General features: G+C 39.5%; 1 protein-coding gene across 3 annotated transcripts in view; it reads left to right on the top strand.

Annotated features, from left to right (window-relative positions):
• The window catches only part of LOC130922933 (SH3 and PX domain-containing protein 2A-like), a 104,319-nt gene that overhangs the window by 26,615 nt on the left and 63,797 nt on the right, over nt 1-13,907 (top strand). For all 3 annotated transcript variants that reach the window (XM_057848216.1, XM_057848215.1, XM_057848214.1), the window contains exon 6: nt 8,120-8,151. In XM_057848216.1, the coding sequence (XP_057704199.1) occupies nt 8,120-8,151 (32 nt within the window). The remainder of the gene's footprint in view (nt 1-8,119; nt 8,152-13,907) is intronic.

Here is a 13,907-nt window from a genome sequence, read left to right as displayed (position 1 = left end):
TGGATTCTGTGTACTCAGCGTGCAAATACGAGAAGATGAAGACCACCGCCCTCGGAGGAAACCGTACTTTAAATATTAGCGTTTGATCAAGTAAGATTACTGTGGCTATTTAAATCAAGCCAAGTGTGCTAGGTTGGCTTTGCTCATTGTCTTGTGGAGTGAATTTCCAATTACCTGCAGACATTCTAATCAGGGCTGAGTTTATTTCCTTTATTCATGGGGAGGGGTTGCCATTTACCTCGGCCTCCAATTTTTATACTGGGTCATTGGATTCTACCCTTTTCCTGATGACTTCAGGCTGGTCTTAAAGACCCTGCAACAGGATAAAAATAATATATCTATCTTAAATAGCATTATTATGTGAAATAGAATCATATCTCGAGACGATTCAACAATATACAACAATTTGGCAAAGCGCAGATGATGAGAAATTAGTCTTTTAATCTGCCGTTTAACCCTGCCTGTCATTTTAGCGCTGTAGCGTCCCCAGATGGAGGATGACGTCGGAAGGGTCACGATTTCATCTGATTTAGAATTCAGACCATTGAGGGGGAATTATTCAGAATGAGGAAAATTCGACAAAGAGAGCAGCAAAATGTCATTGTTTCAATCTCTCTAATACAATATTTTTACAGGATATTCTTGTTGTCTAAGTATTTTCCCCAATTGCTAAATAAATGGAGTGGCCATGACAAATAACAATCTTGTGCTAAATGGAATATGAAATATTCAAAATTTGTTTATTCAGTACCATAATGGTCAAAACTATCAACTTCTTGCACCTCCCAAACGATATTTTATGCCACCGGAATTGTCCGGTTTTTGTCATTTCCCTGCCCCGGCTTCGGAGAGCGCAAACAAACCAGGAGGCGTGACAGGTAGCCGACATGCTAACCCAAACCAAGCGGCGTTTCAAGTGGGATTCTCGGTGGGCAAGGAGCATTGTCAGCCACAAAATGCGAGTCACCTCCGTATTAAAACGTGTGCCATGATCCCTGTATTTGACATAATGCAAAACAATGTTTACTCACTTCCTTTGAAGCCCAATGGTCCCACAGTTGTTGGACTTGTGTTGGCCAATCTCGGGGTGGGGGTTTTTGAAACCCAAAAAGGCTCACACGCCTCTCCCTGGTGCAGCAAAAAAAAACCTGCAGCACATTTGGCTGGCGTGATGCGAAAAATAAACAAATTAATCCACAAAATCAGCTGAATCCGCAGTCCATCTGCATGCTATAAAGCAAAGCTGCATTGTGAGATGCTGACCCGGGAGACGTCACATTATTAAAAAAAATTTAAAAAGCGTCAAAAAATTGAATGTATAACTCGATCGCTTCCACACACATCCAAGCGGTCCATTTCATTCAGGAGCATAAAATACCGCGTGAAATATGAAATAAACATGCTTTTTGCTGTCATAGGCACTTTAAGGACGGTATCAACTGCAGCACTGTAATAAATAAGGATGTAAGTCACCAATTTCTTTGGAAAATTATGCGATATTTGTCAATATTACAAAGTAAACCACAATTTGATTTGATAGAAGGGCCTTCGACTGATTTAATACATAATTATGTGCATATTTAACACGATCAGTTAAAAAGTTACCTGAAGCCATAATAATAAAAAAAAAAAAATAATACATGTTAGTGTTTATGATGGTTTTATTGCTTAAACATTTCGGGTATTTGATTAAAAACATATTTTTTTTAACAAAATGAAGAAGACGGTTATGTAAATAAGTTTTTGCATTTCCATCAATTTGATTGGATCAAACGAATCAATGTATCAATCTAAATTGATGCGTTGTTACACTCCTAGTCTTTAGGTGCCCAGTGATTAGCTGGCAACAATTTCAGGTGGTGTACCCAGCTAGGATGGGCTCCATCACACAGAAACTAGTACAGATCCGCATTTCAATGAGTAGATATTCTTTATGTTCTTTATCTTCTGCCAAGAACAACATGGTCGCAAGACTCAATGACCTCAGTGTCCTTAGATTTGCTTCAGGCTTCACCATAGAACATTATATAAACCGCACCACTAACCTTTCTCTACAGTTCCTCTCTATTTTTGATTGACGTGCACAAAAAGTATCACTTTTTACATACTCATGTTTCCCTTTACACATAGGTTTCCCCACATGGGAGGTTATTAGTGGTTGCTGTTTGGTCAAACAGACATCATTTCCCCCCAGAAGCTCACATCGCTGATCTCTTTGTTTGTGCATTTGTCTGGGATTTTAAACAATCAACTTGTCCTTTTATAATGACTTCCTGCTCTGTGATGTCGAGCGCTCGAGGCTGAAGCTGCTGGTTCCTCCCGTTGAGGTTAATCCTGGGTGAACCTGGGTGTCTGTGTAATGTATACATGAAGCACACATTCCATTACTAATAGCCTAGGTCCATCAAACATGACGCACGGCGCTGGATTAGTTTTCCCAATGCACGTGTCGAATAGATAATTTAATAATGAATGTGGGCTCTGTGCAGCGAACATACTTAGCCTCCAATGCGGTAATAATAATATTATAAATATCTGTGTGATGTGTTCCAAGAAGTTACGTCAAAAATTATCATTCAAAATTTTAATAATTTACTTAATCCAACCCTGTCATCATGCATAAAGGCAGATTATCCAGACAAGTGTTTCTTTTCCCATTTTTTTGTATTGTGACTGCAGGGATTGTGATATGTGACTATTGATTTAAAGCATCTGGTTATTCAGGTCATTTTGAATCATAATTTGCTAAAGTGAATCAACTCATTTGCTGCCATTGACAACGAGACATCAAACCTATTTTGTCTGATTGCTGACAACCTCCCCCAGTTCAAATGAATTAGACGTCTATCATAGTCAATAACACTGAAATGTGATAATTCACCGCCAGCCCTCATGTAACTGAATGGTTAAGGTTTCATGATGAATGTCACAAACGTTTGTTTTGATAGTTGATCAATCACCGATTATTTTAGCGATTTGTCAATTAAAGGCTCGAATACTGTAACTTCGTATGTAGAGATACCACTGTAGTTGTTTAGTCCATTAATTGTGGCAGTTCTACTGGAGTATCAATAAAATAAAAAAAATCTTCAACATTTTGATAGCATTCAGCTGTTAACTCACCCGCCAGCAAAAACTGAGCTAAACCTCCAACAAAATAATCCTATTACAATCCTCCCTTTAAACACTTGACAGACTTGTTTATTTACATTACAAGCTGAGACAACTGTTGATTGACTGCAATTGCAGACAACCTCAATTTGAGATTAATTATTAGCGCTTTGAGATCAAACTTTTTAATGTGTAAGCTCAACGCTGCTAATGATTTGGCACGCTTATGAGATCGGAGTGTTGATTGCAACAGCTTGGACCGATCCAGAGTTTGCATTCTTTGTCCTTCTCATGGGAAGAATATCCTCCCAAATCACATGCTTGCCGCACAGGTCATCTACTCTATGTCCATCATTCCATATCATCTCCTCTCACACGTCGTTTCCACTTCTCATCTCCGCAACAAGCCAATGGAAAAAGTTTTAAGTGACAAGCTAATTTGATATTTTGCTGTGACCCCATTTTAATATAAAAGAATGTCTTTTCAATGAAGGGCTGTTATCTAATGCTTGTCATTGGGAATCTCTCCTCAGGGATTAGTTCATGAGTCCAGAACTAAAGTGGGAGTGGGCCAAGTGTGACTTTATCTTAACTAACACATGAATCCAGTTTGTGTTTGGATGATACTCAAGCAAGAAGTGTTGCTCGGCCTGAACTCGCCTCATTCGTATATTATTTTTGCATCCACAATTCTGATTGAAAGGTTTTGAAATTTTGCAGATATAAAAATGTCAGTCTTTCAACCCCAATTTAAGAGGCACAGGCACAGATGAAGGATTTTAAAATTACAGTGGTATGAAAAAGTATTTGAATCTTTTGGAATTCCTCACATTTCTGCATAAAATCCCCGTCAATTGTGATCTTATCTTTGTCAAAATCACACAGATGAAAACACAGTGTCTGCTTTAACTAAAACCACCCAAACATTTATAGGTTTTCATTAGAGCTGTCCCGACTAGTCGACGTAGTCGACGTCATTGATGACGTAAATCCGTCGACGAGCACAACATGCCGTCGACGGTTAATGAAGGGTTAAAAAAATATATGCGTGGAAAGTTAGAATGTCGGATGCTCTGTTTGCAAGCAGGGAAAGCGGCACAAAGCCAAAAAAAGCGCACCAGAGTGTCCAAAACATTGACTTATTTCAAAGAAACAAAGGAGAGTACACTCTTCTGTCCTGTCTCTTCAGTGCCAAGCTTGGCTGCACGTCGGCCGTGAATAAACACCTCAAGCACCTTCACGCAGTTTGTAAGGTTTTTTTTTTTTTTTTTCATTTTTTGTACACCAGAGGGTGCTGTCGCCTTACTAAATAATAATGTTTCATTGACAATGGGCCTATAAGTGCTATTAGTATTGTTCTTAATGCTAATTGAAAGGTTTATTTCATGTTATGGTTTATTTTATGGTATAGAAAATTATATAAGGTTAAAAGGTCATAAATATATACAGTATATACAGTGATTGCACTCAAGGGAGAGATTGTCAATGATAAGGTAATAAGGTAAAGGCAATTCATATAGGCAATTCATTGATATATAAATAAGGTTTAAAAGGAAAAAGGTGAAAAGTTTTTGTTAATTTCTAATTGTGTGGCTTTATTTGTGTGCGCCGTAGCTCTTACGGTGTGTTTACATCAAGGATGGAATAAAAGTTGTAAACCATCAGTTTAAGAGACCATCTTTTCAATCGGGATGCTACACTAGCTAATTCTATCAGCATTTGAACTCATTGTTTATTTGTGATTTATTATTGTTATTTACGTGTTTATTTGTACTTTAATAAATGATTTGAGTGTTCCAATATGTTTTTTTTTTAATTGATAAGCGTCAACAAAAATTTCATTGCTAAATTAGTTTTTAAATAAATAAATAAATAAATAAAAAATTAATTATTAGATTAGTCGACTAATCGTAAAAATTGTCGGCTGACTAATCGGGAGAAAATTAGTCGTTTGGGACAGCCCTAGTTTTCATATTTTAATGAGGATAGCATGCAAACAATGACAGAAAGGGGAAAAATAAGTAAGTGAACCCTCTGCCTAAGGAGACTTAAAAGAGCAATTTAAACCAATTTTTGCCAAACATTTTATGTCAGATATGTGCCCAATCACCGATGAGTCGGTTAAAGCTGCGCTGCCCACTATAAAACACATACCTGGTAAGAATTTTCTCAGTGAGAAGCATTGTCTGATGTAGCCTGGTACACCAGACTCAACGTTGTTCCAGCTATTGTGTCTGGCCACCATTCAGCGGATAAAATTTCCAGGGCGGAGAAAGCCACAGCAAACAGACAGCGGAGTGGACCAATCAGCGACGGGCAGACGTGACGTTAGTAAAGCGACGAGGGACTTGCGCGCGGAAGTAAACATACGAGGAGAGCGGAGTTTATTCAACATGGCTAGCGTGAGACAGACTGTTGTCAATGACTTATGTCGATGTGTTTTTGGTAATTTAAAACTGATTTTACCGTGGATTGGAACATATTCTCGGCTCTCTTGTTCGCCATCTGTGTTGCTGTGTTGAGTTCCGACGCGGAAGAGTGACGTTGCTCGTTGAGAACACATCACGAAAATAAATGAATCTGATTGGATGGTTGATTTTGTTCTTGCTCGAGGGGCCGTTAATGGGCTGGGTCCCAGACTATTCTCACAGTGTTTGAAAAATACAGGGAGAACAGTCTGGCCGTGCCAGGCAATCTCTGATGTGCATCATGGCTCGGTCATAACAGCTGTCCAAAGACCTGCGATCAAGGGTTGTTGATTTGTATAAAGCTGGGAAAGGATAAAAAACCATCTCTAGAAGTCTGAATTTTCATCAATCGACAGTCATAGAAGTTGTCTACAAATGGAGAGAGTTGAAGCACTGTTGATTCTCTCCCAAGGAGTGGCCGTCCACCAAAGATGATGCCAAGAGTTCAGCGCAGAATACTCAGAGAGGTAAAAAAGAACCATAGAGTGTCTGCTAAAGACTTACAGAACTCACTGGCACAGTCTAATATCACACATATCGACTATATGTAAAACTATATGGCCAAAATGGTGTTCATGGGAGGACTCCACGAAGGAAGCCACTGCTGTCTAAAAAAAACATTGTTGCTCGTTTAATGTTCGCAGAAAGGCACTTAGATACTCCACAGAAGTTTTGGCAAAAAAATTTTGAGGACTGATGAAACCAAAGTTGAATTGTTTGGGACTAACACACAACGTCATGTATGGAGGAAAAATGGAACCGCTCACCAGAATCAACAGCTCATCCCCACCATGATGCAGGGCGGAGGGAGCATCATGATTTGGGGCTGTTTTACTGCTTCAGGGCCTGGACAACTTGCAATCGCTAATGGAAGAATGAATTCAAAAGTTTTATCAGGATGTTTTGCCGTTTGTCAGACAGTTGAAGCTAAAAAGAGGATAGATGCTGCGACAAGACAATGATCCAAAAGCGAGAAGTAAATCAACTTTAGAATGGTTTCAGAAGAATTAAATCCACGTTCTGTAGTGGCCAAGTCAAAGTCCAGACTTGAACCCCATTGAGATGCTGTGGAATGACTAAAGACATCAATTCATGCCAGACATTCCAGGAATCTGACTGAAACTACAGCAGTTTTGTAGAGAAGAATAGGCCAAGATTAGTCCTGATCGATGTACCAGACTGATCTGCAGCTACAGGAAGCGTTTGGTGAAGTTATTGCTGCCAAAGGGGGGGGGGGGGGGGGGGGGGCAGCTTTAAACGACTCATCAGTGATTAGGCACACATCTGACTTAAAATGTCTGGTAAAACTTGGTTTCAATTGCTCTTTTAAGTCTCTTTAGGCAGAGGGTTCACTTACTTATTTTCCCCCTTCTGTCTTTGTTTGCATGCTATCCTCATTAGAATATGAAAACCTGTAAATGTTTGGGTGGTTTTAGTTAAAGCAGACACTGTTTTTTCATCTGTGTGATTTTGACAATGATCGACTCACATTTGACAGTGATTTTATGCAGAAATGTGAGAAATTCCAAAAGGTTCAATCAAATACTTTTTCATACCACTGTATATTGAAAATATTTTTTGTTCATAAATTGATTTAGGAAAATTATTTTGAGCATATACTGTATATGGCTCTAGTCAAAATAGACCTAAAATGCACAGTTGTATTATCAGTGTATGGAAAATAAACTCTATGGAAGGGTTAAACAAATATTTTCTTTGTGGAAAGCCAGCATATAAAAAACAGAGTTGAATGTTGTTGTAACCATGCAAATGCTAGAGAAGCTCTCTCCAAACATGCCCTCATATCCATAACTGGCCACAACGTCGGTGCTGCTGCCGAGCGCCAGGTGTCAGCTCACATTAACGTCAGTCCGCAGCATCTCTGCACGCCACTGCGCTAACCCGTGGCGCGTTATGTTACGATTCACATTTACATGAACTGGTACAAAATATATGAGTGGACTTTAATACAGCAATATCAACTTCTGTATTTAGGGAGGTTAATCTCTGTGATAAAAATACCCAACTGGATACACAGGAAAACTTCCAATGACAGTGATTGACGTTCACCCTACTTTGACTGGGAGGGCTGGCAGCGAATGAGCGAATGGATTGGACATCTATAGCTGTCAATGGCAGTGAATGAGTGACTAACACGTTGTTCAATGCTTGTATAATGTAAAATTATTTCTAGCGTAATGATTCTGTCCCTAATCATATTGTGTTCTTTATGTTGATTCTACAATGCTTAGCTTTTAATAGTCATTCCTACTTGATTCTAATGAGAACTTGTTGACTGTTGAGACCCTACACATGTTCCTATGTGGTCTCCCCACCCCTTGATATGTCGACAAGTCCTACATGCATACCCACTGAGGGTTTGGTCTTCTGTGCTTGTGCCAACCGCATTGGGACCTTCCCACAAATAGATTGAGCTGTATTTACATACTCTTTCAATGAAGCCATATCAATGCTTGGTCTTGCTTTGAAAGTGCAAGCCCGATAATGACCATGCCTCTTTTGTGTTGCTTTATTTCCAGGGACAGCAGTGGCTCTGGCAGACGCAAATCGGGTAAGGATTGCGTACAATCTTCTCTATTTTCACTGCTTACAGCACTTATAAATTTAACGCGATTATTTTTTACTCTGCATTCATGGGGGATACAGTTAAAATTGTAAATATGCCACAAATTGTAGTCACGTAATACTTAAAAATGCTCTGCTACACAAATAAGTGCAGAATATTAACAGCAACAAAAAAAAAACAAAAAAAAAAACAAATGAAAAATAGTACTCATTCTATGAGTTATTGTCATTTTTTGTATAGAGAGTAGAGAATATACATTACAGGCCAAAAGTTTAAACACACCTACTCATTCATGCGTTTTCTTTATTTTCTTGATTACCGTATTTTTCGGACAATAAGTCGCACCTGAGTATAAGTCGCACCAGCCAAAAAATGCACAATGAAAAGGAAAAAAATATATAAGTCACACCTGAGTATAAGTCGTATTTTTGGGGGAAATTATAGCTATTAAGAGTTATTCAGATAACTATGGCATAAAGAACATGCTAACAACTTTACCAAACCATCAGTGTCACTCCAAAACACCAAAATAACATGTGAAATGACATAAAAATGTGTTAACAATTTCACACATAAGTCGCACCCCCAGCCAAACTGAAAAAAACCAAACTGCGACTTATAGTCCAAAAAATACGGTATTTACAGTATAAATTCTCACTGAAGGCAATATATCTATGAATGAACATGTGCGGAGTTATGTACTGTGATCCCTTGCTAGTTTGCGGTTCAAACTTCGCGCCCTCAGACCATCGCAGATTTTTTTTCAATTAAAAAATAAATAAATAAATGCAGTATTTTATAGAGCTGTCCTGATCCGATGAAGTAGTCTCTCCCTCCTACCACTTTTCTTGGTCAGGCAGTGCACTTGAGTTGCTTATTAAAGTTAACGATGATTAATAGACGTTAAGATTTGGTCTTGCCAGAGACTCTTGGAAGCTGAAACTTCAGAGCCCCGCATGTGTCAATCATCGTTTAACTTAAATAAACAGTTGCTGTGGCAACTCGTTGTTTGTAAGTGAGCAGCTTGAGCTGATTTGAGTGGACTCACTCAATGAAGCATTTAATAAAGATAAGCATTTTTCCAATTTATTTTTGTTTAAAAATAATTCGGTGGGACAATTACATGTTTAAAATTTAAAGCGGAAGTTCAGGATTTTTGACATTAGGCTTAATCTTCGAGTTAGGAGTAGGTTAGCTAATTGGTGGAGTTGATTTCAACAAACTCTGTTTCATTTGCAAGTTATTTGTTAGTTCCAGGGCTATGTATATTTACATAAAAGTTTTTTTTTTTTATCATTATACTTTATGGAAAAAAGTGAAAAACCATGTCTTATATGTATCTCTAGTCATTGCTAAATCTGGTGGGGCACTTCTACGTGGTTTTACACTTATCGCAGCAGGTTCTGGTCCCCATTAATCGCGAAAAACGAGGGATCCCTGTACTTGGCAAAAAAAGGTGAAATAACTAAAAACTTATAATATTCTAGCATCTTCAAAGTCGCCACCCTTTCCTCTAATTACTTTTTTGCACACTCTTGCCCTTCTCTTGATGAGCTTCAAGAGGGAGTCACCTAAAATGGTTTTTGACCTCACGGGTTTTCTTTTTCAGGGTTAATTAGTGGAATTTATTGCTTTATCAATGGGGTTGGGACCTTCATTTGTGGTGCATTGAATGAGGTTTGTCCAAACATTTGGCCTGTACTATATGTCTGTGTGTATTTGTCAACATCTTCTAAAACTGTCTATGCTAACTTTTAGCATGTTATTGTCTGTTTAGCTAAGGCAAATTTAATTGTCCTTTTTTTTACTTATATGGGGAGTGTCATGAAACATCTCAAAGCATCTTTTTTGGTGAATTGGTCACTACTTGCTATACATATACTGTGAAGCGAGTTGAAGGTATTTTGCTCCCGCTTTAGACCCCAATCACCAACGTCACACAATCACATGATCGCTGTATTGTGCCGCCATATTGTCCGTCATTGTGTGTCCATATTGTCATTGATCGTAGTTTCTAAAGGTGGATTCACTTGCAAATTATGGAAGCCCCGGTGCTTTCAGATGCTGTAAACTCATTGGATGAGTTGTATAAAAGCCATTATTTGGAAAAACTTCGGTCGATCCAGTCGCCAAATCCATATTTGGTGCCCAAACCGATTCCTCCTGTCCGGTCCCGTCCCGTGAGTCAGAGCTCGTCCTGAGACCACAAAATTTCCAATCATACTCCAGTTTATGTCACGATGAGGAGTCAGGTGCCCAAAATCGGCACCGGCCCGAATATAAACTGACATTTGGTCAGCTGAGCGTCACCGTTGTCACGATTGTATAATGAAACTTGATTGACAACGGGCCGGTGTGTGCCGAAAAATAGCTGCCCCGCGTGAAATGTCCCCCCTGACGGGAGCGCTTATTTATAACGCTTTATTGACGTGAAAACATCAAATGTTTTCATGGACGCATTACAGTAATGGATTTACGACTGTAAGATCAGTTTTAAATAATTAAATTACACAAAATATTAGTACTGTATTTTAGTAACAAATCGTGGACTGGGCCACATAACCATCTTTGAACAGAAATGTATTAGTCTACAGGTTTTCAGAACCATATCCCAATGACAATTACACAGGTATGACATTTATTAGTGCAAGCAGAGTAAAATAATACATACTCACGGTCAGAGGTTGCGCTAGACATTTTCGTTGTCTGTCATTTTGACTGACAGGGTCATAAAAATCCGGTCATAATCTATTTTTACCCGTCACTTAAATTTTTAAAATGATAATGATGACATATTCAATAGAATTTAGTTTTCATTCATTTTTAATTAATATTGTAACGCTTGCTTGGCGGCGAAAAATTAGACACGGAAGTCGTGGTATTTTTCTCCCTCTTTTTACTCTGCTTACCGCCAACAACACCAACAAAACAACAACTCCACCCCCAAAGAAAAAGAGGCAACTATATGGACCCCAATCACCAACGTCACACAATGATGTTAATTGTGGTTGTCAGCCCAAAATCTCCTAAATATTTATTAAATGCATCTTACCAGATATAAAATGACTACTACATAGTCTGTGGTGATCATTTGGTGCCCAGATTTCTTGTCGAATTACAGCAGTCCATCTCGCTCTCCTCTTCGGGTCTCTCAGAATACGGTCCGTCTTCTCTGTTACTGCAACCAACCGCCAGACACTCCTTCACCATTTTGATTATTAATGTTAACGAGCAGAAAAACACGCCGTAATAGGAGGCATGTACGTAGCGTTAATGTGTAAACATGACGAGCTGACGGACAATATGGCGGCTCCAGTCAGGGGGGGCGGAGTTGTGACGTCATGTGATTGGGGTCCATACACAGGCGGCAATCTAGTCCACCAATTGGATGACGCGCTGGCACACCGGGTGCACCAATAGGAACCTTGCGTTGATGTGTCAATCACGGTGCCGCCGCCAGACCCCGGTGACGCTACAATATTCTGACAGAATAGCCAACGACGTCATGCATTAAGAGAGACAATAGCTAATTCATATGCTCATTCGCCACCCTGTGGTCTGGGGTGTGAATTGCAACCTGTCAAAATGACGACGGACTTCAGTTTTTTCCGTCACCGTTTTAAAAAACCGGTCAACGACGGAAAATATTCGGTTAACGCGACCCCCGCTCACGGTACAAGAAAGTCGTTTCCGTGTGGGCGCTCCCGTCAGGGGGGAAATTTCACGCAGGGCGGCTATTTTTCGGCACAACACCTGTTGTTGCGCTCACCTTCTTGCTCTGCGACCGTGGCGACGAGCTTCATAGTCTCCGTCTGATGATGTCTGCCATCGTGTTGGCATCATACTGATGTTTTCGCCGCTGTCTAACGGCTGTCGACACAAACGCATCATGGACCGAGATAAACAAACCGCGCTGCTTTAGAGATTTGCCCTTTTAACAATGGGCACACAGCAACTACTAAAATGACCATTTATCTTCTCTGTTACTGCAACCAACCACCACACATGCCTTGACCATTTTGATTAATCAATGTTAACGATTGTCAGGAAGGTTTTTGGGTTCGTTTACTAGGCGGTGATTCCTTAGACAAGCAGAAAAACACGCAGTAATAGGAGGAATGTACGCAGTGGTAATATGTAAACACGATGAGCTGACGGACAATATGGCGGCGCCAGTCAGGAGGGCGGAGTTGTGACGTCACGTGATTGGGGTCTATACATTGCTTGTATCTCAAAATTTATACTTGGAGAAAAAAGCAAAATGAGATTTAAAAAAAGTGCAAATATCAACTTACTCCTAAAACAATGGGTCACTTTGATCTCAAGGCAACACTGTATGTCACTTTCAAATGATTGCCTTTATCAGTCCTGTTTTTTTGAACTGACTGACCTGCTATTAGAAAATGATGGGTGGGCGCTAGATGGACCACCTGTTTGTGCCTCTATATTTTCTCTGCCAAGCCTGGCAGTTGGTGAGATGTGTGTGCGTTGGATGGGGTGTGTGAGAGGAGAGTGCAAGGGAGGAAGAATGTGTGAGTGACTCAGCTGACCATAGGGATACTGTCGTAGGAGGCAGCAATAAAAGAATGCAAAGAGCTCTGGCTTGCAGCTGGCAAGTGTATTTGTGTCTGTTAGTTGTCACTTGTGTGTGTTTGCAATTTAGCAATACCCACACACGTTAAAAAATGACATTTCTTTTTGCAATCATGCACATTTGCTCCACTTGAACAGATTTACCGCTCTGAAAAAAACGTCTTCTAATCTAAATTTATCATATGTTCCATGGCATTATGCTTTATGCAACAAGGAATTCCAACGACATTGCAAAATGGAAACGTTTCTGCACTCTGTGTGTGTGTGTGTGTCAAGTAACCTACATTCGCTCTTAGCGAAAAGGCAGCCTTGGAAAATTCATCATATAGTACTAATTAGCATTTAATGAGCTTTGTCGCTCCTAAGAGCTACATGTGTTTATGCGTTTACTGATCTGTAAACCTCGACTGGACATTGGCAGTTAGCGCAGATGAAACGGTTGACCTCGCTTCTCTACCAGAGTGTGGTGAAATTTTATGCTGGAGCTTGCATCTTTTATGGTTTCCATAATTACACGGTGCCAGTATCCCGCTAGACTTTGCTGAGAATGCGAGTGGTTGGGAGGCTGCGTACAATGATGTGTGCTTACCTGGCAAGCACAAGATATCTAAACATTTGCGGCTAACACACAATCAATCTGTTTTCTTTGTTTTTTTTGCATTCATTACTAGCATTTGTGGAGAGATTAAAGAGGATAAGGTACTTGTCCATTAGATTTATTTGTCTTTTCAAGAGATTTACAATCACCACGACTATCAACAAAGAATTAAAATGGAACTTAAATGTTTAGCCTTGTCGGATTTTACGACCCCTTTAGTTTCTTCCTGGCCTTTTATAGTCTTTAAAGCTTCAGGTTTTTACCAAACATTAGTTTGTCATCAATAATAAATACCCCTTCTTTTTAATACTTCCAATTCCAATTTGTTTAGTTCCATACCCTCACAATTAGAAACCCTTCTATCAGACATCCCCTTTCCCAATTGAACTCAATGAAAAGGTCATTAATCTTTTCCAACTTTCCCATAAATCACAAATAAGTTTGTTTTGGTATGGTCAGGGGTATACTGTACATAAGTTGTGCGCAGGTCCTTATGTCTACTGAAACAGTTAAAGGGCACACCAGCCTGTCTGCCTTGGTGTAGTTGGCA

Source organism: Corythoichthys intestinalis, chromosome 10 (genome assembly GCF_030265065.1).
Source record: "Corythoichthys intestinalis isolate RoL2023-P3 chromosome 10, ASM3026506v1, whole genome shotgun sequence".
Lineage (NCBI taxonomy): Eukaryota > Metazoa > Chordata > Actinopteri > Syngnathiformes > Syngnathidae > Corythoichthys > Corythoichthys intestinalis.
This window is presented reverse-complemented; position numbering and strand designations above follow the sequence as displayed.